General features: G+C 40.5%; 1 protein-coding gene across 2 annotated transcripts in view; it reads right to left on the bottom strand.

Moving 5' to 3' along the window:
* Positions 1–1,670: 1,670 nt before the first annotated feature.
* Positions 1,671–25,738, bottom strand: part of ptpn21 (protein tyrosine phosphatase non-receptor type 21) — an 89,637-nt gene continuing 65,569 nt past the window's right edge. For both annotated transcript variants that reach the window (XM_078562290.1, XM_078562289.1), the window contains exons 12-19: positions 25,568–25,649; positions 23,639–25,035; positions 14,930–15,073; positions 12,816–13,034; positions 12,499–12,627; positions 10,657–10,891; positions 10,362–10,522; positions 1,671–3,792 (exon numbers count right to left, since the gene is read on the bottom strand). In XM_078562290.1, the coding sequence (XP_078418416.1) occupies positions 3,664–3,792; positions 10,362–10,522; positions 10,657–10,891; positions 12,499–12,627; positions 12,816–13,034; positions 14,930–15,073; positions 23,639–25,035; positions 25,568–25,649 (2,496 nt within the window). In that variant the 3' untranslated portion in view covers positions 1,671–3,663. The remainder of the gene's footprint in view (positions 3,793–10,361; positions 10,523–10,656; positions 10,892–12,498; positions 12,628–12,815; positions 13,035–14,929; positions 15,074–23,638; positions 25,036–25,567; positions 25,650–25,738) is intronic.

The raw sequence follows: 25,738 nt of genomic DNA on the forward strand, positions 1-25,738 counted from the left end.
GTCCCGGCAGACTGGAGGGTGGCAAACGTAACCCCGCAATTTAACAAAAGATAGGAGGGAGAAAACAATAAATTTCAGTTAGCCTAATATCAGTCGTAGGGAAAATGCTAGAGTCTATTACAAAGGATAAGGTAAAGGGACACTTAGAAAATATCAACGGGATTAGATAAAGTAAACATGGATTTATGAAAGGGAATTCATGTTTGACAAACCTACTGGTGTTTTTTGAGGATGTAACTAGCAGAATAAATAAGGGAGAACCAGTGGATGTGGTGTATTTGGATTTTTAGAAAGCTTTTGATAAAGCCCCACATAAGAGGTTAGTGTGTAAAACTAAAGCATTGAGATTGGGAGTAATATATTGGCATGGACTGAGAATTAGTTAGCAGACAAGAAGCAGAGAGTAGGAAAAAATGGGTCTTTTTTGGAGTGGCAGGCAGTGACTAGTGGGGTACCTCAGGGATCAGTGCTTGGGCCCCAGCTATTTCACAATATAAATCAATGATTTCGATGAGGGAACCAAATCTAAAATTTCCAAATTTTCTGATGACATGAAATTTGGTGGGAATGTGAGCGATGAGGAGGGTATTAAGAGGCTTCAAGGCGATTTGGACAGGTTGAGCGAGTGGGCAAATACATGGCAGATGTATAATGTGGATAAGCGTGAAGTTATCCACTTTGGTAGGAAAAACAGAATGGCAGAGTTTTATTTAAATGGTGATAGATTGGGAAATGTTGATGTACAAAGGGACCTGAGGGTCCTTGTACACCAATCACTGAAAGCAAGCATGCAGGTGCAGCAAGCAGTTAAGAAGGCAAATGGTTTGTTGGCCTTCATTGTGAGAGGGCTCGAGTACAGGAGCAAGGATGTCTCACTGCAGCTGTACAGGGCCTTGGTGAGACCACACCTGGGAGTAATGTGCGCAGTTTTGGTATCCTTACCTAAGAAAGGATACACTTGCCATAGAGGGAGTGCAGTGAGGGTTCACCAGACAGTGTCCTGGGATGGCAGGATTATCGTATGAGGAGAGATTGGGCCGACTAGGCTTGTATTCGCTGGAGTTCAGAAAAATGAGAGGAGATCTCATTGAAACATAAATTTCTGACAGGGATGGACAGACTGGATACAGGGATGATATTTTCTCTGGCTTGGGGGGGCTGGTCTATAACAAGGAGTCAGTTTCTGGATATGGGATAGACCATTTAGGACTGAGATGAGGAGAAACTTCTTCACTCATAAGGTGGTGAACCTATGGAATTCTCTACCATAGAAGGCTGTGGAGGCCAATTCTCTGAATATATTTAAAGAGGAAATAGATAGATTTCTGGACTTTAAAGGCATCAAGGGGTATGGGAGAGTGTGGGAGTATAGCTTTGAAATAGAGGATCATCCATGATCAGATTGAATGGCCAAACAGGCTCAAAGGGCCAAATGACCTACTCTTGCTCCTATTTTCCACGTTTCTATGTTAAGAGAGTAATGCATAAACTCCAATTTCTGCTGAGGTAATATTCTTGAAAAAAAATTTAGGAAGAACATTCATTGATTGTTTATTATCATATGCACGACAAATGAAACTTTAAAGTACACCAAATTTCAAATTAGAAAACCTGTCATTTGTAATGTATTTTGAGTGCACGACCAAAATCGAGACTATAAAGCTCGCAAGTTCTGGAAGAACTGTACCATTTATTCAAGTTTGGAGAAAGTTTCTGAAAATGTTATAAACAAAGCATTCTACCAAATGGTTCTGCATATACACAAAGTACTGGCACAGAAGGAAAAATGCAAACAAGAAAAGGGTAAAACTGAAGTTTTGCTTATTTCTTGAACTTTACCAAAAAAGGCCACATTCTAAAAAGATGTTTCAGCCAAACTTGCGGAAATTTATTTATGCTACAGTGGTATTTACATATATATCAGCAGTGGGTAAGGAAACACGGTTTACTTCTTTTCCAGGAACCAATCAAAAATATTTCCCCATCTCTGTGGAGATCAATTTCACATGAGATGTGAGAGATGGGTAGGTTACAACAACATGCTCCACCACATCAGGAGCTCTTCTAGTGTTACATAAGAAAACAAAATCCATCAACTTAACAAACATTGCAAGCCACATTTGTAAACCCATAATCAATGTACAAGTCATACTGCACCTGATCTAAAAACACTAAGAAAGAATGATATGGCATAAATGTTGACTTTAACATACAAAAGCACAAATGCACACACTCGTAATTTTCACAAAGTACAATCCTGTACATAATGCATTTTAGAATATGATGTGATCTACTTAATTTATATATACATAAATGTTTTACAGATTGTCCTTCATACTCCCATGGTTCAATACACTGTCCTGTAAAGGAAATGAACTTCCAGTTATCATAAACTCCTTTTCTCATAATTACTGAATCACTGAGTTGAGGTGAATACAGGTAGATCAGAGTTAAGAGAGATTTACAAAAATGCTTCCACACAAGTTTTAAACGAAACAACATGGACATTGTGTAGGAATCCTTCACTTTTACACTTTGTAAACTCAAGTCACTTAGCAGCAGTTTTCCAATTCATAGATTATATTTGAAGTGCTTTACTGCGAAATTATATTACACAAAGTATATTACACTGAAAGTCACACAAAAGCCAGTTGTGTGCAGACTAACTCCACTACTTATATCAAATGGTTATCAGTGCCAAAATACTCATCAAATTTAAACCTATTACAAGCTAAAAGTAATTCAAATATAAGATTAGTTCCAACACAATTAGAATGGATATCTGAACTAGAATAAGCTTACATTGCTTTTAGCAATCACATAATTTTAGATTTCAATAATTATAATTGAGTCTGCTAATTAAACTATACAAACCAGACTTTTTACTAAATGGATAGTTATGTCTTACTTAACTGAACAGCTGTAAATTAAAAATATGAACAGGATTGGTTTATTCTGTATCTGTATAACTTGTACTTTCATTACTTCCGTAAACTGTCATACAATACAAGCCTAACAAGAAAATTATCACCTATTTTACACACCAGTTCCAGGTCTAAAAGTATTAATTCCAACAAAAATCTTTCATTTGCACCAGTTCAATCTTACTCCATGAATCTCACATTCACTCATCATTCTGTTTGCACATTCTTATTTCTTCCTACTAATGAAAAGAATCAGCTATCATCCTCTCATCACATTTCCATTAAATTAAAATACTTTCACACTATAGCTTTAAACTGATCATGCACCAAGTATGGTGGATTCATAGTATTTGTCCTCTTATGACAATCTTGTTTACAATCGTGCTCAGAGAGCAGAAAATGGTTAAAAGTTATCAACTTGCACTCAAATTTACATAGAAAAACTGCCATAAGATAGGTTTCTCTTACTTCATATTAGAGAAATAAACATTTTCTTTATAAAATTTCCTACCAATTGAAGCACAATGCATTTTCCAATACAGTTAAAAAAATCGGAGGTAACACAGGGAAACATGTATTTCTCCCATAGATTTGATGCTTCTTCTGTGTACTTCACATGCCCTCTTACACAAGTTTATTCCTCCTCCTCTTAAGAGGTTAGAGAAACTTTTCCTTCATTTCAAACAATTCTGCATTCAGCTGTTTTGATTGCAAAATTACAGCACATACGAACACAAGCTTATATCAGCCTAGAACTTCTCAGAAAGTGAATGAGCACTTTGTAGACAAAGATATATTGTGCAATTGTCTGCACCATTAGCATCCGTTGTTGTCTGAGCAGGTTCAGCATGGTAGTAACATCCAGAGTCTGTGGGATAAAAAATTAAGATACATTTACATATATTGCACTGATTTGATACAAAAGGGTGAATTTAAACACACCAGTACCACAGAATGGATTTTCTAAAAAATATAAACTGGCCTTTCTCAATTGACACAGGAAGTGCAAAAGAATATTAAATGACCAGAGTTAGACAAAAGCAAATACAAACAAGGAAAGACAAGTGTGTACCTACCCCAGACCACATAATCTACCCTTGCATTTCATTACTCAAGACAAGTTTTACAGAACATCTTCCTGATCCTCAAAGTACAAAAAAAGCTTAATGCCCATTTTGAGCATGTGCCCTGGACAACTCTTTTGAGGCATATATGAACATAGTGAGTGGCACATTTCCAGCTCAAAAAGCGCATGCACGTGTTACCCACCACCCCACCCCAACCCCCCCAAACCATGGCACCTGTTTTATGACTGTAAAATGGGTGCAGTGTCATCAAATTTGTAAGCTGTGATGATTTAATAGATAATGTGTAACAAATGAAATTTCTGCACTTTACTAAAACAATACCAATACCTATATGAAAACCAGAGTGTAGCCCGAAGATGCCCACGGTTGACACTGTGGACACGATATTATGTGACTAATTGATTAAAATGGGACAGCACTTAACAGTACATGTCAGCTCCTTATTCAACCCTCAGAGATCCCAAGGTATCTCATTCAGGAAAAAAGGATCACAGTCCCGAATGCCCAATACATGCAGAAGCAAACAAAACATTTAAATTATCAATTGTTGCATACCATGGAAACAGAGATCAAACATATCAATGTCAGCTATTCATTTACAGGTAAACAGGTAAACTCAAAAATATATGCACACATAAGCGGGTAGAAGCATGAAATTGTTCAAGAAATAATGCACTACAAAACTCAGTAGCAGCCAATGAGTAAAGAATGTTGGAAAACAAAGCACAACGGTGATGAAGCAAATGACAAATCTATCAAAACTTCCCAAACCTCCCCTTATACAACAGAGTCAAGAACCATCTACCTGCAACAGTAAATGCTTGTAGTATTAAAATCAGTAAACCAGGTGGAGATACCCAGAACCTAAAGCACTCCAGGTGTTATTCTCCTACGTCATCAGTGCCCAAGCACCCCCATCTCATATAAGAGTACAAGTCAGCCTCCATTCCTGACTGAGCATAGATCATAATAAGCCTCTAACCCATCCCAGAGATCATGATCAGCTAACCAACCCATCCCCACTAGCAAGGGACTACTCAGTCAACCCCAAAGAATCTGACCTGACAACACAGCGAGCCTCACCCGCTGCCAGACCAGAAGTACCCATCACCAACAACCCCCTCATCCTACTCTCTTAAGACAGAGATGCCGATCACACACAACCTCCACTTCACTGAGCAGACTTGGCAATGGTATGCTATTTCTCAAGTGCCAAGGTTCAGAACATCAAGAGCAAATTCAAAAGGATCTGGAATGGGAAAGTGAGCGGTCAATGGCCATGGTTCACACAGAAACTAATGACAGATAAGAATAGGTTTGAGGTTCCAGAGAGGATTTAAGAAATTGAATTCTAGTGTAAGTAGCAAATCTGCAGGGTAGCAATCGCTGGAATACTCCTAGCCCCACATGTTGAACTAGTCATAGGGTGGAATTTTACGGCTTAATCACAGCAGAGGGGGGGCTGGAAAATGCAGTGAACCATTCGAAAGTCCACTGACTTTGGCGGGACCGGGAGATCCTGCCGGCGGGAAGGGCCGCAAAATTCTACCCATAGAAAGATTACAATTAGCAAGACGTGACAGGGTTAACTGGTGCAGAGGGGAGGAGTGTAAACTTATGGGGCACTTGGGCCATATCTGGAGGCAGGGAGGACTGTACAGATGGGTTGATTGTCACCTAAATTACAGAATAACCTACGTACTTATAGAAAGAGTAAATAAAGCGGTGGAGAAAGATTCTAACTATTTAAGGGGTTCTGAAGGGAAATCAGCACAACAGGTCAACAAATGAGAAAAGACCAGCAGGAAATATATGTGGGTGTGAACAGTTACCCAAATAATGGTTCTATACATGAAACAATGTAGCATAAGGAATAAAACAAGTGACTTAAAAGTACAAATGTGCTTTCAGGAGTATGATATCGTAGCCATTACATCTACCTACATAGGATATGCAGCACAGAAAGAGGCCATTTGGCCCAACCAGTCCATGCAGGTGTTTATGCTCCACTCTTAAATCTACCATCGTAACTCATCTATTACCTTCTCCCTGATATGCTTGCCTGGTTTCCCTTTAACTGCATCTATGCTATTCACTTCAACCACTTCCCGTGTTAGCAAGTTCCACATTCTTACCACTCTTTGGTTAAAGTAGTTTCTTCTGAATTCTCTAATGGATTTCTTGGGGACTATCTTATATTAATGGCCACTAGTTATGCTCTTTCCCACAAGAGGGAACATTCTCTCTGCATCCAGTCCATCAAAACCTTCCATAATTTTAAAGACCTCTATTAGGTCAACCCTCACCCTTTTTTTTTGAGAAGGGACCCACCCCGTCAAACCTTTCCAGATATGGTATCATCTTCTCTGCACCTTCTCCAGTGCCTCTATATACTTTCTATGATATGGCAACTGGACGTACATGCAGTATTCTTGAGTGTGGTTGAACCAAGATTCAATACAGGTTTAGCACATCTTCTCTACTATTCAATTATATCCCTCTAGTAATAAAGCCTAGTTTGCTTTTTAAAAAAATGATCGTGCTAACTTGTGATGTAACTTTTAGTGATTGATCTAATTGTATTTAGAAATCCTTTTCATTCTCTACCCCATCTAAACTTGCATCTTCCAAAAATAAGTGACCTCCTATTCTTGGCCTAATATCGAATTAAACAACTGAGACAAAGTCCCAGAAAACCAAGGCAGGCCTTTTAAACAGCCCACCTCGGCATTCGGCAGCTCATGGCCCCCTCCAAACTGTTCCTATGGGGGGCAGCAAGCCCAACTGCAGCTCAAACCTATACCCCAGAGCGAAAATCGCACCTTTCCAGGCACTTTTACCCAAGGCAGGCGCGTTGGGCCAGGAATTTTCCAGACTCCCGCTACGTGCCCTTAATATGAAAATCCAGCCCTATCAGAATGCTATCCAGTACTATCCGGCATCCAGTATTGGATGAACAGAAATTTCCTTCAATTATATAGTGGAAAGGCTGAAGCCATCATCTGCGATCCCCATCAAAAATTCTGTTCCCTACTGCCAACTCCATCCCTCTCCTTGGCAACAGTTCCAAGATTAAATTAGTATGTTCACAACCTTGGTGTCACATTTGAAAACGAGATGAACATCCAACCTCATATCTGGTCCATTGCTAAGACCACCTATTTCCACTTCCATAACATCTCCTGACTTCGCCCGTCTCTGCTCAACTGCTGCTGAAACGCTCATTTGTACCTTCGTTATCTCTGACTTGGCTATTCCAACAGATTCCTAGCTGGTCTCCACATTTTACCCTTGATAAACTGGAGGTCATATAAAGCTCTTCTGCTTGTGTCCTTACTTGCACCTAGTCCCATTTACCCATCACCCCTGTCCTCTCTGGTCAAAGCAACGTCTTGATTTGGAAATTCTCATCCTTATTTCAAATCCCTCCTTGGCCTCACCCCTCCTTTTTTCTGTAATCTCCTCTAGTCCCACAGTCCTCCAAATTATCTGCACTCTCAAGTGTACACAAAAGCATCCCTGATTTTAACTGCTTGGCCATTAGTGATCACATATTCAGTTGCCTCGGCTTGAAGCTCTGGAATACCTTTCTTACACCTCTCTGTCTCTCTACCTTACCTTCCTCCTTTAAGCCATTCTCTTTGACCAAACTTTTGGTCGTCTGACCTAATATCTCCTTATGCGCCTCAGCAACATATTTTATTTTATAAAGCTCCTGTGAAGTACCTTGGGGCGTTTTATCATGATGAAGATGCTAAATAAATATAAATCATTGCTGTTGGCTATAATGGGTGCATGTACAAATACAGAGATGAGGGAAAGTAGCAAAAACAATGTGGCTATAATGGGAGATGATAGGAATTTTAATTTTCACCTAGAGAGAAGAACTCATTTTAAAAATTCATTTTTGTTAATTATGTTTGGGGCATTTCCAGAACAAAATGCTTTAGAATCGATAAGCAGACTGGCCATATTATATGTAGGATGAGCAATGAATGTGAATTAGTTAACAATCTGATGGTAAGGCAACATCTCGCAAATAATCACCATAATATAATTAAATCTGATGTAATGTTTGAAAATGAGAAGGGAGACTAATAAACCCAGGTTATAAATTTAAATGAGGCAAACCTCGAAAAGTTGAGACATGAGAGAGTGAGAAAATGAGGAACTACAGAACTGACATTAGTAGGGGAAATGCTACAACTATAAAGGATGTGATAACTGGACACCGAAAATAAGGGTAGGATTGGGCAGAGTCAACACGAATGGGAAATCATGTTTGACAAACCTGCTGGAGTTTTTTTGAGGATATAACTAGCAGAATAGATAAGAGGGAACCAGTGAGTGTGGTGTATTTGGATTTTCAGAAGGCTTTTGATAAGGTCCCACACAGGACGTCAGGAAGCAAAATTAGAGCACATGGGATTGGGAGTAATATATTAGCATGGATTAAGAATTGGTTAACGGGCAGAAAACAGAGTAGGAATAAATGGGTCATTATCAGGTTGGCAGGCTGTGACTAGTGGGCGACGGCAAGGATCAGTGCTTGGCCCCAGCTATTTGCAATCTATATCAACGATTTGGATGTCGGGATCAAACATAATATTTCCAAGTTTGCTGATGACACAAAACCAGGTCAGAATGCGAGTTGTGAGGAGGATGCAAAGAGGCTTCAAGGGGATTTAGACAGGCCAAGTGAGTGGACAAGAACACGGTGGATGAAATATGTGTAAAAATGTGAAGTTATCCACTTTGTAGGAAAAGCAGAATATTTCTTAAATGGTGAGAGACTGACAAGTATTCATGTCCAAAGGGACCTGCGTATCCTTGTTCATAAGTCCCTGAAAGCTAACATGCAGGTGCAACAAGCGATTAGGAAGTCAAATGGTACGTTGACCTTTATTTCAAGAGGATATGAGTACAAGAATAAAGTAGTCTTGCTGCAATTGTATACAGCCTTAGTGAGACCACACCTGGAGTATGGTGTAGTTTTGGTCACCTAAGGAAGGATATACTTGCCATTGAGGGAGTACAACAAAGGTTCACCAATCTGATTCCCGGGATGGTGCAATTGTGCTTTGAGAGATTGAGGAGACTGAACCTATATTCTTTAAAGTTTAGAAGAATGAGAGGTGATCTGATTGAAGCATACAAAATTTTATAGGGCTTGACAGGCTAGATGCAGGAAGGATGTTTCCTCTGGCTGGCAGGGCAGGGAGTCTAGAGCAAGAGGATGCAGTCTCAGAATAAGAGGTAGGCCATTTAGGACTAAGATGAGGAGGAATTCTTCATTCAAGAGGGTGGTAAATCTTTGGAATTTTCTACCCCAGAGGACAGAGGAGAGATTGATAAGATTTCTAGATATTAAAGATAACAAGGGATATGGGGATAATGCAGGAAATTGGCATTGAGGTAAAAGATCAGCCATGATCTAATTGAATGGCAGAGCAGGCTTAAGGGGCCAAATGGTCTACTCCTATTCCTAGCTCCTATGTTCTTAAACACCACAGTAAACTGGGTTGAACTGCTGATGGGTAAACCTACAGACTAACAGGGATGTAAAATGGGATTAGAATAGGATTCTGATAGCACAGAGGCGATGGGCTGAAGGGCCTGTTTCTGTGCTGTTTAACTCTGATTCTATAACAGTACTAGTGTAGTTAAGCAACTATGGTCAATGAGGTAGTGGACACTATCAAGGTTAAAGGCTTACACAAATGGAAGGAAAAGTGAATTCAGCAGGCTGCAAGAGCTATAAAAATCAACAAAGCCATATAAGAAAAGAACCTATGAAAAATGCACAAGATATCAAAACTGATAATATTTTAAAAATACATTCAGAAAAAAGTGTAGTAAAGGCGAATGTGGCCTCAAGATAGAAGTGGGCAAGACTCTTATGGACAATAAGGAAATGGTAGACTTGTTGAATGAGTACTTTGTACCAATTTTTACTGTGGAAGAAGAGGACAAAATGCCAGCAGTTACAAAGGGAATGCAAATTAAGTCAAAAGGGAGGAACTTAGAGGATTTAAAGTGTTTAAAAATAGTGACTAGTAAAATAATAGCATTCAGGACTAACAAATTTCCAGGACATGATGGTTTCCAACCCAAGCTATTAAAATAAATAGGTAAGGAAATTGCAAATGAGTTGGTCATACTTTTCCAAAGCTCTCCAGGTTCAGAAATTGTGCCTTTGGACTTGCAAACTACAAATATCACTATTATTTAAGAAGGAAAAAAGAAAATAACCAACAGGTCTGTTGGTTATCAGTTGCGCAGAAGTTACTTGAATTTATTAGACAGAGACTGTGTACCAGGGCAAGTTCAATAAAAAGATTAAGCTTACTGCATTGTGTTCCAGGCAGCCAATCATAATTTCCGATAAAATTACAACACCAGTCCTTCCAACACCAGCACTGCAGTGTATAAGTAAAGGTGTATCCGGATTTTTACCGTCTGTTGCACTATTAGTATGGCGTCGCACTGACTCAATTTCATCCAAATAAGCTATAAAGGCAATGGCAAATTAAGAAAATGCATGTTAACAAGAATTATTTATGTAAGTGGGGCAAAATGCATCAGTATAAACGTATGGCGTTTATTCAAATTCGAAAAGTTAATCAAAATGAAATAAAACTTACATCGAAATCCCTTGACATCTTCTGGGCAGCCATTTTCTGGCCAGTCTGTATACTGTAAATGCCATACTGTCCTCTCTTGCCCATTCAATAGATGTTTAATTTTCAACCCTGTGGTTGCATAACAACCTGAGTCAGTTCGAAATCGTGTGGTTATTTTGAATCTTCCATATGTGACTGAGTTATTCCTGGAACCTAATCGAGGCCAATACCGAAAGCTCTTCTCTCTCCCTCCCTCCTGTAACATAAATACAATATAAAGGACTTGATTAACACTAGAGGACATCCAATTTCGTAATTATTATGCATACTCCAAGTAATTGCATTATGAACTGAATTTGGAAGTCACTTTACGTAATCATTTTTTAAAATTCTATTTGAAGTGCTAATTGATTGAAAAAAATGATGCACAATTTCCTAACCACTTTTGTGAAATTTATAACAAGGAATAAATGATCTGAGGGGAGAAATACTTGAAAGAGAATACTTTCAAACTGCATAAATATTCTGTCGCACTGAAGTAAAATCTCAACATCGGCACTTAAATTATATGCACAAAGTTAACAGTGACACAAAGCTGGATTTTCCCTTCAGGGGTGGGAAACAAAAAATGGGACTGAACTTGCCCATGGGGGCAACAGTAACTAACTGGGATTTTGAAGGTGGCATCCCCTTAACCAGCATGGAAACATGTTCCTTGTTCAATTAAGGGTTGTGGACAGGTCGCAAAGCTGGAGGGCTAATCAGAGGCCTACCAGCAAAACAGGAGCAACAGGCTACAAAAGAGGGTAAGTTACAGAGGGTGCTTCAACATGGATCTGTCTTCTTACCAACTTCTTTAAACTTAAAAGGTGAAAAATGGTTTTTGCAATGAGGTCAGAACTATGGATGGTGGGGGTAGGGAGCCCCTATATAGGCCGGCGTGTGGCTGTTCTCTCAGCCAGGCAGGCAGGGAAGGCCTTTAGACCTGCCCCCCAGCTTACTGCTGGCTGCACATCTCTAGGCACCTAAACTGTCCTGACCTATGTGGGAAACTGGAGGTCGACTGGAATTTTTCTTTAATTGACAGTCACAAAATTATTAGAAGCCTAATCGGCTATCTACACAATGCACTACAGCAACTCACCGTAGGTCCTTTGACAGCACCTTCCAAACTCTACCACCTAGAAGGGCAAGGGCAGCAGCTGCATGAGAACACTGCCACCTACAAGCTCCCCTCCAAGCCACATACCATCCTGACTTAGAACTATATCGCTGTTCCTTCACTGTCGCTGCGTCAAAATCCTGCAATTCCCTCCCTAAGTGCACTGTGGGTGTACCTGCACCACATCGACTGCAGCGGTTCCAGAAGGCAGGTCACCACCACCTTCTCAAGAGCAATCTGAGACGGGCAACAAAAATGCTGGTCTAGCTAGTGACGCCCCATATCCCATGAAAGAATTAAAAAAGAATGCCACTTGGGGACAGGGAGCCCTGCTGACCCCGAACCTGCCTCTGCAAAAAAAATGACTGCACCAAGAACAGCAACAGGAAAATGACACGTAAGCCAGCATTGGCATTTTTGGGCCCCAGCAGGGCCCAGAAATCCAGCCTATGAGATCATATTACTGTGTCCAACAGAAGTTTGCACGAATATATTTCAAAATTCCTGAGCCTATTGTGACAGTCCAAAGCGCAAGTCAAGTGGATGAAGCTTGGCTGACGTGCAAATTCTGGCAGGACCCAGAAACATCAGGCTTTCACTTATTCAGGATGTCTAGTTCTATTACTGTATCTTATTTGTATACACAGAAAAAATGCAGATATTAATTCTAAAGCCAAGGGCATGAGCAACTCAAGAAATACCTCTTCTATGGTAATCATGGCTATGATAGCGACTCCTTGTTCCCACACCATTTGCCAAAAATCAAGGCAAGTGGTCTGGAGTGGTCCTTGTGTGGCAATGTAATTCCATTCCTTGCCTTCAACTACTGCCTGTAGTGAAAAGATGAAAGTTATCTGACAACCATGGGCAAGTTAAGAAAAAGTCATTATAAATTTGTGAAGAACTGTGGCAAACTTTTAAGTGCTTAAATTCAACGGAATCTGCAGAAATGCCACACTTGTAGCTTTCTACAGCCAAAACAATTACAAAGCAAACACCATGTATAAAACTTATCTACCTTTATATGAGATGCATTTATGTAACCAGTATTGTTCTCTTTTGTAGGCACTAGCTCCACCCTGTTATCATCATAGGGAATAACATCTGGGAATCGATTTCTTTCTGCATTTTCAGGCAGCAATGCAATGGTACACTCTGCTTTTGGATTTTTCTTTGGAACACTTTCATATTCTGTAAACACCATTTTCTGTTCCAGACGCTGCTCCAAGATTTTGTACTAAAAATGCAAAACACACTTACAAGGGCCATTTTATTTAAAAATGAAACTGCTGGAGCAATGATGTAGTAAATGGATTTTGAAAATACATTTCACCATTAAGACTTCTTTTTCATAGTGTTTTTATAAATGGTTTATGATAAATTTTGCCTTATTTTTTTTCTCTTCTCCAACAAGATTAGAAGCATTTACTTACTACCCTCATATTTCAGTTTTCACTATGATTTCTGTAACTCTGTTTACAAAACAATGAGGATTTGAGTTAATATAGACCTTTAAAATGACACAGAAGCTCAAGCAAGCAATAACAATATAATTGGTTAATTCAATCTCTTTTTAAGGCACAGCAATTTAATCAAACCATTTCATCCAGTTAGGTCATCAGCTTTCGTTTCTTATATTCACTTTAAAAAAAAGTCAGCTTTCAATTTAATCCAAGACAGCATTCTATCACATTAGCATAAGCAGCGGGAAGTTTTACATTAATTTTACTGTAAACAAATACCATTTTCTGGAACTTTCAGTTTAGCACAACTTCTATTTTGAATTCGAAAAGACTTTTTTTAAATGACAAAATATAAATTAGAAACCAGGTGCATCACAAACCTTCTTTGTGGTATACTAAAACTTCAATAACCAAAAGCTGAGGCATAATTCTCAATGAATTACAATAATAATAATTGAAAGAACTCTATTTTCTTTTCATTAAAAAAAGCCCTTCTCCCTAAAACGCATCTTCCCGTTAAATTCTGAAGATTCAACTTTTAATCCAAAAAACCTTTACATAAAAACAATTTGAAACTCAATAATTAATTATATCATGAAATTAACCAGTGAAGGCTACCTGACGGCTCAGTGGTAACTGAGGCATTTAAGACCACAAAAGTCTTGGGTACTAACAGCTAATTAATTAATTAATCACTGCTGAAGTGGCAGTAGAAGCAAAGTACGGCTTCATGTATACCTGGATGAGGAACAGGGGGAAAAGAAAAATCAGCAGTGACACCAACTGAAAGTGTATGGGCAGAAGGCAGGTAAGGAAGGGATTAGGCTCAACCATGGCCGCCATACCCCATTGACACTCCATATTATAGGTTGTGACAAAGAATAGATGCCTGGATGAAATCTGATAGCACCAGGGTATAATATTGAAAACTGTTGCCTCCCATTGATTTGCATCCCATTGATTTGCATCCCAGTGTAGGCCATTTACTTTATGGGGGGGTGGGGAATAAATATAGGGGTAGAGAGTTTTTAAAACCTTTCCCTGGAAATATTATTTTATTTGCACATATTTCAGATACATTTCAGTATTTTTACAATGAAAGTGTACACGAGGATGGACTTTTAAATATTTGCTACATCAGTATTTTTACAAAGTAAGTGTACCTGAAATATCTACAAATAAAATATTTCCACGGCAATGTTTTAAAAATAAATTTACTCGCCAATTTTCTCTCTTTCCCCGTCCTTTTCCAAAACAAAATCAGACTGGGTTACCATTTCATGGGTGTTGGTGAGCCTGCAGGTGACAATACAAAGTTGCTACAAAGGACAAGAATAAGCTATGGCAAAAGTTCAATTCTATTCCTTTCAACTGTCCATCTACAGATGCACAATTCCAACAGGAAACGTAAATAAGAACCAGAAACTCTCAGCAATTTTCCTGCCGAAATGTCAATTGTACTACTGTTGCCCACACATAAAATCTCAGTATTATATTGTGCAATTATCACTTTTCTAATATTATTGTAACTAAAAGTATATAGTTTAGCTACTTCTGGTAGCCAGAGTTTCATCAAATATTGTGCCTTTAACAGTTCAATCTTCAGACAGTCTAATAGTCAATCTAACGCTCTGAACATATAAATAATATGAATGATATCAAACTATACCCTTTCGTCGTATGATGTCTTGATAGGCTCATCTTTAAGAACATCAGGTAAAGGCTTTTGAAATGGTGTTAATCCATTTAATTCTGCCATCTTCAATGGTCCAATTTTCCTAATATCAGACACACGAGTTCCTTTACGCGTATCCTTCAAAATTTAAGGATAATTTAAATAAAACAAAAGCCAATAGCTAACAGGCATAACACAATCCAGAACACATTTACTCAGCGTACAGAACCTGCATGGCAAGATTCTGCAGGAACCAGGAAGTCACATATAATAAACTGCTATCGGAACACAACAGTGTACAGCTAAAAATAACTCTCAAACAGGTGCTCCACAGGCCAAATGCAAGAGGATAGAACAATTCAAATGGCCAAAGCAGATTTTTTAAATGGTCGCACTGAAATCAGGTTTTCCAAAAACAATCAACTGCATAACTAGAAACAATACACAGTGGTGTCGTGGTGTTGTCAACTGGACTAGTAATCCAGAGACCCAGGGTAATGCTCTAGGGGCCCAGATTAGAAACCCACCAGGGCAGATGGTGGAATTTGAATTCAATAAAAATCTGGAATTAAAAGTCTAATGATGACCATGAAACCATTGTTGTTAAAAACCCATTTCGACAGGACCACCCAGGGATGATGATGGTGGGTGGTGTCTGGGACTAAGCCAGCAGACTTGGCGGCACAGTGATATATAGTCGGGAGGGAGTTGCCCTGGGGGTCTTCAACATCGACTCCTGACCCCATGACGTCTCATCAGATCAAAAATGGGCAAGGAAACCTCCTGCTGATTACCATGTAGTGCACCCCCACCCCCCCGTCCTCTCTCAGCTGATGAATCAGTGCACCTCTATGTTGAATACCACTTGGAGGAAGCACAGAGGGCAAGGGCGCAGAACGTACTCCGGATGGGGACTTCAATGTCCATCACCAAGAGCGGCTCGGTAGCATCACTACAGACTGAACTGGACAAGTCCGAGAGGACATAGCTGAGTCTGCACGAGGTGGTGAGGGAACCAACAAGAGGGAAAAGCATACTTGACCTCATCCTCACCAATCTGCCTGCCGCAGATGACAGTAGGAGTGACCACCGCACAATCCTTGTGGACACCCTCCATCGTGTTGTGTGGCACCACCACTGTGGTAAAAAGAATTTCAAACAGATCTAGCAACCAAGACTGGGCAACGATGAGGCACCGTGGACTATCAACAGCAGCAGAATTATACTCAACCACAATCTGTAACCACATGGCCCTGCATATCCTTCACTCTACCATTACCACCAAGGCAGGAGAACCCTGGTTCAATGAAGAGTGCAAGAGGGCAAGCCAGGAGCAGCACCTAAAAAATGAGGTGCCAACCTGGTGAAGCTACAACACAGGAATACTTGCGTGCCAAACAGCATAAGCAACAAGTGACAGACAGAGCTAAGTGATTCCACAACCAACTAAATTCTGTAGTCCTGCCACATCCAGTCATGAATGGCAGTGAACAATTAAGCAACTTGCTGGAGGAGGTGGCTCCACAAATAACCCCATCCTCAATGAGGGGGGAGCCCAGCACATAAGTGCAAAAGATAAGGCTGAAGTATTTGCAACAATCTTCAGCCTTAAGTGGAGTGGATGATCCATTTCAGGAGATCCCCAGCAACACAGATGCCAATCTTCAGCCAATTCGATTCACTCCACGTGAAGAAATGGCTGAAGGCACTGCACTGGATTCTGCAAAGGCAATGGACCCAGACAACATTCTGGCAATAGTACTGAAGACTTGTGCTCCAGAACTTGCGGCGCCCCAAGCCAAACTGTTCCAGTATAGCTCAACACCGGCATCTAACCGGCAATGTGGAAAATTGCCCAGGACAAATCAAACACAGCCAATTACCGCCCCATCAGTCTACTCTTGACCATCAGTAAAGTGATGGAAGGGGGCATCAACAATGCTATCAAGCAGCACTTGTTTAGCAATAACCTGCTTGCTAACGCTCGGTTTGGATTCCGCCAGGGCCACATAACTCCTGAGCTCGTTGCAGATTTGGCTCAAATGTGAACAAAAGAGCCAAACTCTAGAGGTGAGTTGAGAGTGAATGCCCTTGACATCAAGGCTGCATCTGTCTGAGTATGGCATCAAGGAGCCCTAGCAAAGCTGGAGTCAATAGGAATCGCGGGAAAACTCTCTGCTGGTTGGAGTCATACCTAGCACAAAGGAAGATGGTCGTGGTTGTTGGAGGTCAACCATCTCAGTTCCAGGACATCGCTACAGGAGTTCCTCAGGATAGTGTCCTAGGCCCAACAATCTTCCGCTGCTTCACCAATGACCTTCCTTCCATCATAAGGACAGAAGTAAGGATGTTTGTTAATGATTGCACAGAAGTAGAGATATTTGTTAATGATTGCACAATGTTCAGCACCATGCACGGCTTCTCAGACACTGAAGCAGTCCATGTCCAAATGCAACAAGGCCTGGACAATATCCAGGCTTGGGCTGACAAGTGGCAAGTAACACTCACACCACACAAGTGCCAGGCAATGACCATCTCCAACAAGAGAGAATCTAACCATTGCCCCTTGACATTCAATGGCATTACCATCGCTGAATCCCCCACTATCAACATCCTGGGGATAACCATTGACCAGAAACTGAACTGGACTAACCATTTAAATACTGTGGCTGCAAGAGCAGGTCAGAGACTAGGAATCCTGTGGCAAGTAACTCACCTAAATCCCAAAAGCCTGTCCACCATCTAAAAGGCACAAGTCAGGAGTGTGATGGAATACTCCCCACTTGCCTGGACAAGTGCAGCTCCAACAGAACTCAAGGAGCTTGACACCATCCAGGACAAAGCAGCCTGCTTGATTGGCACCCCATCCACCACTGATGTACTGTGGCAGCAGTGTGTACCATCTACAAGATGCACTGCAGGAACTCAGCAAGGCTCCTCAAACAGCACCTTCCAAACCGCACCTTCCAAACCTATGACCACTAACAGGAAGGACAAGGGAGCAGACACATGGGAACACCGCCAACTGCAAGTTCACCTTTCTAAGCCACTCATCATCCTGCCTTGGAAATATATCGCTGTTCCTCCTCTGTCACTAGGTCAAAATCCTGGAACTCCCTCCCTAACATTGTGGGTGTACCTACACCACATGGACTGCAGCAGTTCAACAAGGCAGCTCACCCCACCACCTTCTCAAGGGCAACAAGGGATAGACAATAAATGCTACCCTAGCCGGCACCACCTGCATCCCATGAATGAATAAAAAAACACCAATCTTAGTAAATTATTCACCATTCATTTTCACTCCCCCACTTCACCCAAGATAGCACAATGTCAAGGGTTGTTTTTTAGTTCGAGGAAAGGGAGATAACGGCAGATTTGAAAGAGAGGATAACAGTACTGGAGGTAAGAACACCATTAGTAACAGCTAACATAGAAGCCAGGAAGGGAAGCTGGGCGGTTAACAGTTCAGTAGGAATAAGATCCAGAGTGCAAGCAGTGGGTCCCATTAGCAAGAAAATTTCAGAAAGGGCAGGAGGGGAGATGAAAGAGAAATTTGAAAAAGATGCAAATTCAGGGTTGGAGGGCAGAAACTTAAGAGGAAGTTTGTTCAGTGAGCTAAGGGAAGTGGGGGTAAGCAGCAGAGGCAGCTGAACGCATGGTCTCAATTTTTGTAACAAAAAAGTCTACAAGCTCCTTGCATTTACCACTGGAGGTGAGAATAGAGGCAGCAGGAGAGTGTGATTTATGAAGATGGTTCGTGTTGGAGAAGAGAAACTGTTTGTTATCTTTGCTTTCCTGGATGGGTTTTAAATAAGTGGTTGTTTTAGCAATGGAAGGAAGTAACTGATAATGCTTTATGTGAGCCAGCCAGATCTGGCGATGGATCTTTTAAACCAGCTTTTCACCAAAGGCATTCAAATCTGCATCCCTTAGACTTGAGAATGAAGGCGAGGGGTATACCAAAGCAATGGCTAGGCAAGTATGTGTAATGGCTTTAGTGGGGAGGTGGGCAAAGATGGCAGAAATGGTGATGGGAAAAGCATTTTTTTTTCAGCCTGCCTTCTAATATTTTTTCTTTTTCTGTTTTTGCAGGCCTGGGAGAACAATAAATCAGCATTCCACAAACTGCGATGACCCCCCTCTTAACATTTAGAAGCATCAGTTCAGCTATATACTTTCCAGAAGATCTAGTTGGCAAATTTGAGAAGATAACTTTGGTGAGCAGGAACAAACGGTGGTGAAACAGGAGCTGAGCACTTGGCCACATGGCTGCCATCAATGACAATGTATACTTTCTGAAATGCAGATGTCTGGTGAACCTGGCAACTACGGCAACCTCCTATTTTTTGGGAGGAAAGTGCTGACTGATGAATCAGTTACCTGATACCTATGTGGCCAGCACTTTAGTTGACACAGCAACACTAGCCTGGAATAAGTTGGGGGCAGAAAAGCTTGGGAAGCTGGTGACCTTAACTATCACTGGCCGTAGCACAGCTACGTTTCAGGTGTCCTTGAGGCAAATGGCAAAGCTATGTAACTTTGTAATGGTGCATTTGGAGCCTGCATTAGCATGTAGATTATGCCAAGGCATGCAAATATAACTGATGGCATAAAGACAGGTGCAACCAGTAGCACTCAGGGGTTGTGTGTCCCCAGTCTTTCATTTTGTTCTACCTCAATCAAGAAATACTATATTGGGGACACATCTAACTAATTCAAACACATTTGCCACTTGCCACGAGTGTCTTCATACCTCATTGTTCCTTGAGCTCCTGTTAAAGCTGGTATTCTAAGAATCCTCTCTCATGTGCCTTCTTATTTGTCATGTTCCGCTAGGTTCTGTAAATATTTCACTTGCAGTCTAATTTCCAGTGACTTAGCATACAATAACGGAATATCCTTTGCAGGGCATCAAAGCTAATGAGTAAATACAAGTTGCATTCCCTAAAATAGGTTCCAGATATTAATAAAAATTTCAGAAATAGAAAAATCTATAATAGAATTATTAAAAGGGTACTGTAATCATTATTACCAAAAGAAGCCCACAAAGGCTGCTCTGCTTTGACATTGCCACTGTGCAGGGAGTTTCACTTGCATCAACTTAAAATGGTTTTTGATGCATCAATGCGCAGTCCTGGTGCAAAATCTGTGAAACTGCACCGTATATACTTAAAATTGTTTTGCATGAGGCCTACAATAGTCTATGCCACAAGATGTGTCTCGTATACAGCCAGCAGAAAATAACGGGTGCTATACATGCCTAAAACGTGCTGCACAAACATCACAGTTGAAGGGTAGTAACAACATAACTTATGCTGTGGAAATAATTATCTATATTGGTTTTAAATTAACAGCTTCAAGGTTTTCAGCAACAGAAGAGGCATTTTAAACTTATTTTATGTACTCAGTATATTAGAGGCTTCACCTTAAAAAATTAATGTATACAATTGCCTCTGCAACACCATAGAACCGTTTATGTTTGTGACAAGAACATCTTTGCATTTTCCTCTGACCTGTGAAAAGTCTTGCTACAAATATTGTTTGGGGGTTAGGGTGGGAGGAAACAATTTTATTTACTTTTTTAAACCAATAAGTGGCTAACTTCAATGGAATGAAAGAGGATCTAGTCAAGATAAAATAGAAACAGAATTTGACAGGAAAAACTAGAATGGAATAACAGGTGATCTTTGAGGAGACAACGTTTCAGGGACAGTCCAACAATATGGAAAGGTAGGAGAACCAAAGCCAGGGCTCCTTGGATGAAAGCATAATACAGAATATGATGGAACAAAAAAAGTGTCGGATACATGTCAAGTGAATTCTTCAAATGGGAACCAGGCTAAGTACAATAAGTTCAGAGGAGAAGTGAAGAGGAATACAAGATTGACAAAGAGAGAATGAGATTAGAATGGCAGTTAACATAAAAGGGAAACCAAAATTCTTCTACCAGCATGTAAATAGTAAGCAGGTAGGGTGGGGTCTATTAGGGACAGAAAAAGTGATATATGCCTAAAGGCATAGGACAAGGCTAGATTTGTTAATGAGTACTTTGTATCAGTGTTTACTAAGGAAGAGGATGCTAGCAAAATATCAACTAAAAGTTATGACAAAGGTGAAGGTTGAAATGGGGTGAAAATTGATAAGCAAGGTGCACAGTAAAGTACTATGCTCTAGAGTGGATAAATTGCCAGGTCTGGATGGCTTGCATCCTAATCTGCTAAGGGGAGTGGGGCGGAAATAGTAGAAGGGCTAGCCATAATCTTCCAATCATCTCTAGATACATGGGAGGTGTAAGCGGTTTGGGAAGTTGCAAATGTAGCACCTTTGTTCAAGAAATGGTACAAAGATATTCCTAGTAACTACAGGTTGATCAGTTTATCAGTAGTGGGTAAGGTTTTAGAAACAATAATCGGCAGCACCTTCCAAACCCACGACCACTACCATCTAGAAGGACAAGGGCAGCTGACACATGGGAATGCTACCATCTGCTAGTTCCCCTCCAAGCCACTAACCATCCCGACTTGGAAATATATTGCCTTTCCTTCATTGTTGCTGGGTCAAAATCCTGGAACTCCCTCCCTAACAGCACTGAGGGTGTACAACTGCAGTGGTTCAGGAAGGCAGCTCATCACCACCTTCCTCAGGGCAGTTAGGGATGGGCAATAAATGCTGGCTTAGCCAGCAACACCCACAGTCCATGAATAAAAAAAAGGCAGGAGAAAAACAAATGCACTTGAAGAGCCATCATGGATTTGTAAAAGGCAGATCGTGCCTGACTATTCTAATTGAATTTTTTGATGAAATAACAGAGAAGGTTGATGAAGAAAATGCAGTGGATGTTGTCTAAAGGAATTTTAAGGAAACGTTTGGCAAATTACCACATAACAGGCTAGTTAACAAAATTGAGGTTCATGGAACAGGAGGATCAGCATCAGCTCGAATAAAAGATTGGCTTTACGACAGAAAACAGTAAGTCATGGTAAATGGTTGTTTCTCAGATTGTAAGACTTTAGACAGTTCCCCAAGGGTCAGTGCTAGGACCACTGTTTATATATATATATATATATATATATATATATATGTGTGACTTGAATATTGGAATACAAAGTAAAATTTCAAAATTTGAGATGATATCAAACTTGGAGGTATGGCAAACAGCGTGGCTGATACAATTGATTACAACAGGACATAGATAGACTAGCCGATTAAGCAGACAACTGGCAGCTGGAATTTAATACAGAGAAATGTGAGGTAATGCATTTTGGCAGATGGGAAGGGAGAGGCAATATACACTTAATGGCAAAGATGTAGAGGGCATAGATCTTCGAAAGTGCAGGACATATTCAGAGAGTAATTGGCAAATCATATGGAATCTTGCACTTCATAAATAGGAGGTATTAAGTACAAAAGCAAGGAAGTTGTGCTGAACCTGCATAAAGCTCTGGTTAAGCCACAACCAGAGCATTACGTTCAGTTCCAATCCCCACACTTTAGGAAAGATATGGGACTGAATTTTCCCCCGTTAGGGGGGTTGTGTGGGGTTGGGAAGGAACAAGCGTGAACCCGATCGGTGCCTCCAATCAGGTTCGCGCCACCATTTTACGTGGGTGGGCCAATTAAGGCGGGGATGGATTCCGAGTCCGGGCATGCACGCGAAAGAGCGTAGAAATCTCCCTGAGGCATAGTGATTCCTCAGGGAGATTTGTTTAAGTTTTAAACAATTAGTAAAGTAATTAAAAACTTTTAAAACATGTCCCCTCATGTGACTCAGTGTCACATGAGCTGGGACATGTCATTGAATTTTTAAAATAATTTTTATTGAATTTTTAAACACTTCATGAAACCTCATTCTGCCCGTGGATGAGGTTCCATGAGGTTCCTTAGGGTTGGACAGGCAGTTCATTTAATTATATCAATTAGTTTTTAACAGGCCTTAATAGGCCTGTGACAGTTTGGTGGGCACGCAGCCGACTCACCTGTGCGCCCGCCGAACTGAACAACTAAATGATGCATGGTGACGTCAGGACGCACCCGTCCGACGTCACTGCACGTCATTTTATGCGTCGGCGAGCGGGCCTCGCCCCCATTCACCAACCGGAAGAATCTCCCCATTAAGTTCTTTGAGAGGGTGCAGAGGAGATTTACCATAATGGTTCCAGGGATGAGGTAATTTGGCTACAAGGTTAGGCTGGAAAAGCTAGGGCTGTTCACCTTGGAAAAAAGAAAGTCAAAGGGAAATTTGATAGAGGTGCACAAGATTGCGACAGTTTTAGATAAAAGTAGACAAAAGAAAAGCTGCTTCCATTAGCTGATGGTAAAGGACTAAGGGACACACATTTAAAGTTTTGTGCAAGAGATATGGAGGGGATGCGAGGGAGAGCCTTTTTATGCAGTGAGTCTGGAATTCACTGCCTAAGAAGATGATGGAAAGGGAGACATAGGCACTGAGAGAAATAAAATTGCAGTGTTTTGGGGATAGAACATGGAAATGGGACTGATTGGATTGCTCTATACAGAGGGCCAAGCATGGACTTGAAGGGCCAAATGGCCTCCTTCTGTGCCCTAATGATTCCATGATTCCAAATGAACCCCTACGAAATATTTTCTTAAGCCAATATAAATAGTTCTACAATATTGAGAGACATTTTTTAAACTGATGTATTTGCAGCTAAGATAGGGAACCAGTGTCAAACTACTCACCCCAAGTGGCGGGAGAGCTTCCATAGCATTTAATCTACCAGAAAGCACTTCAGACATTGGTCTCTTCTTTGAGGACTCTCTTCTTATCTGGCTTTTTCCAACTGTATTGAGGTCAGACTCAGACACAAATGCAAGAAATTGCATAGCTTCCCTTTTTTGCACTTGATTTTCTGAACTGTGCTGGCTAGCTAGAGCAGGTGCAGAGCTATATAGATAGTCTGGCAATGGTTCTTTAAGGAACTGGTTTAACACAGCTGGCAATCGGGCTGTGGAGTCAAGAGGTGGTTTCTGAGATCTCTGCTCAATGTACCCTGTATCATACTCCTCATCCTCTTCACTACTGTGAATCAGCATTGTTGCATCGGAGAGAGATCGCCCATGGTAGCAACTTTTCTCTTCATGAATTTCAGTATCTCCTGGTTTTGTTCGTTCAAAGTAAACATTTGGCTGTGAATCTGCAGAGGTCACTTTTCCTGAGCATGTCTCAACACCTGTTGTAGACATAGTCCTTTCTTTTATTCTCCAACCCTCAAAATTGTGCATAAGCCCTGCAATCTCAATGCTGTTACGTTTATGGATGTTGCTATGTACTCTGGCAGAGGTTAGGGGTTCACTGACTTCTTGTAGTGAATGTGCAACAGGCAAACTATCCTCCTGGAAAGTCTGCACAGAGTGATGCACACGCCTTGTTATCAGATCTGGATTGCTGCTACTAACATACAGATGTCGTGAAAGGTCAGGTGTACTGTTTGCAGGTCTTGGATAAGGGTAGGGTGGTGGAGGTCGATACACTTGAGTTCTCAACATATTTGCTGCATTGTAATCCTGAGTGTGTAACTGTGCATTAGTTAATTCGGGCACACTAACAGCCCCAACGACAGGACGTCGGTCAACTGAATTTATATATGGTGACTGGCTATGGAAACTGTAGTTCAAATGAAAAGGGTACTGATACACATTTTGGGAATTAAACTGAGCATGCTCTCTAATTTCCGGCTGGCTATAAACAAGTGGGTCTGGTCTACTGTAGGCATAAGAATTGCCTATGTTAAGATTTCGCATGGAATGGCTTTGTCTTTCATTCTGAATCATTCCACGATTGAGCTGCCTCATAACTGTCTCGTAATCTGGGGTTGGCCTATAGGAAGGTGGAATAATCGTACTATGTCTGTTTGTTGAGATGTAATCTCCTCTTATTACGTCACTTCCAGTGATACTAGGATTTGAAGACATAGGCGATGCTTGCATAAAGTGCTGTGGATTATTTAAAGAGCTTGTGCTATGTGCACTATAGATACTGCCATTTCGGATTCGACCATTGTATTCATATGGTGCTCTATCCAAACTGGTTTGAGACCGATAGAAACAGCTATTTTGATTGTTCACGTAGAGATTGTCTGAAATAAAGTAGAAGGTGAAAATTATGCAGAACATGAGTAGCTGAACCATACAGATTTAATGTTTGATCTCCAGTCTACACACGTTAGTTGAGCGGTGAAACGGGTTGAATCAATATTAACAGTCAAGGCCAATAAATATATCAGTATGCCAGAGGCTACATTTTACACCAGATTGATGTTTATGTAATAGTCTCAGATTACTTCAAACTCGCATCTCTGAATCATTAGTCCAGGCTCTGGATTACTCGTCTTTTAACATAACCACTGCCCTACCCCTATGTCATCTAAAATACATGGTACATTGCAAATTAACACTACATACTTGACAGGTTATTTTTCTAAAATGTTTCTAGAATTGAGGTCTGCAACTACAATTCTAATAATTGTCAAATATGTTTTGTATTTTGTTATTATTTCTTTAGGTGGTTAAATTTGAATATAGAAGGTAATAGAAAAAAATTGTACAAAGATAATGTCACATTTATGACTAAGCAATACAGCCTGACATTTCCTTGATTAAATACTCTACCTTGAGAAGATTTATAGGGCTCTATGTAGGGTCCAGTGTAATGTAACTGGGGTAGTGGCATCATGTACTGATGAGGTTTTGGCTAAAAGAAAATAAAAAGCAATAAAGAACAAATCAATTCATAGCAAATGAAACGCTAACAGTAATTTTATATAAAACCACAAAATATTC

Source organism: Cetorhinus maximus, chromosome 18, assembly GCF_964194155.1.
Source record: "Cetorhinus maximus chromosome 18, sCetMax3.hap1.1, whole genome shotgun sequence".
Lineage (NCBI taxonomy): Eukaryota > Metazoa > Chordata > Chondrichthyes > Lamniformes > Cetorhinidae > Cetorhinus > Cetorhinus maximus.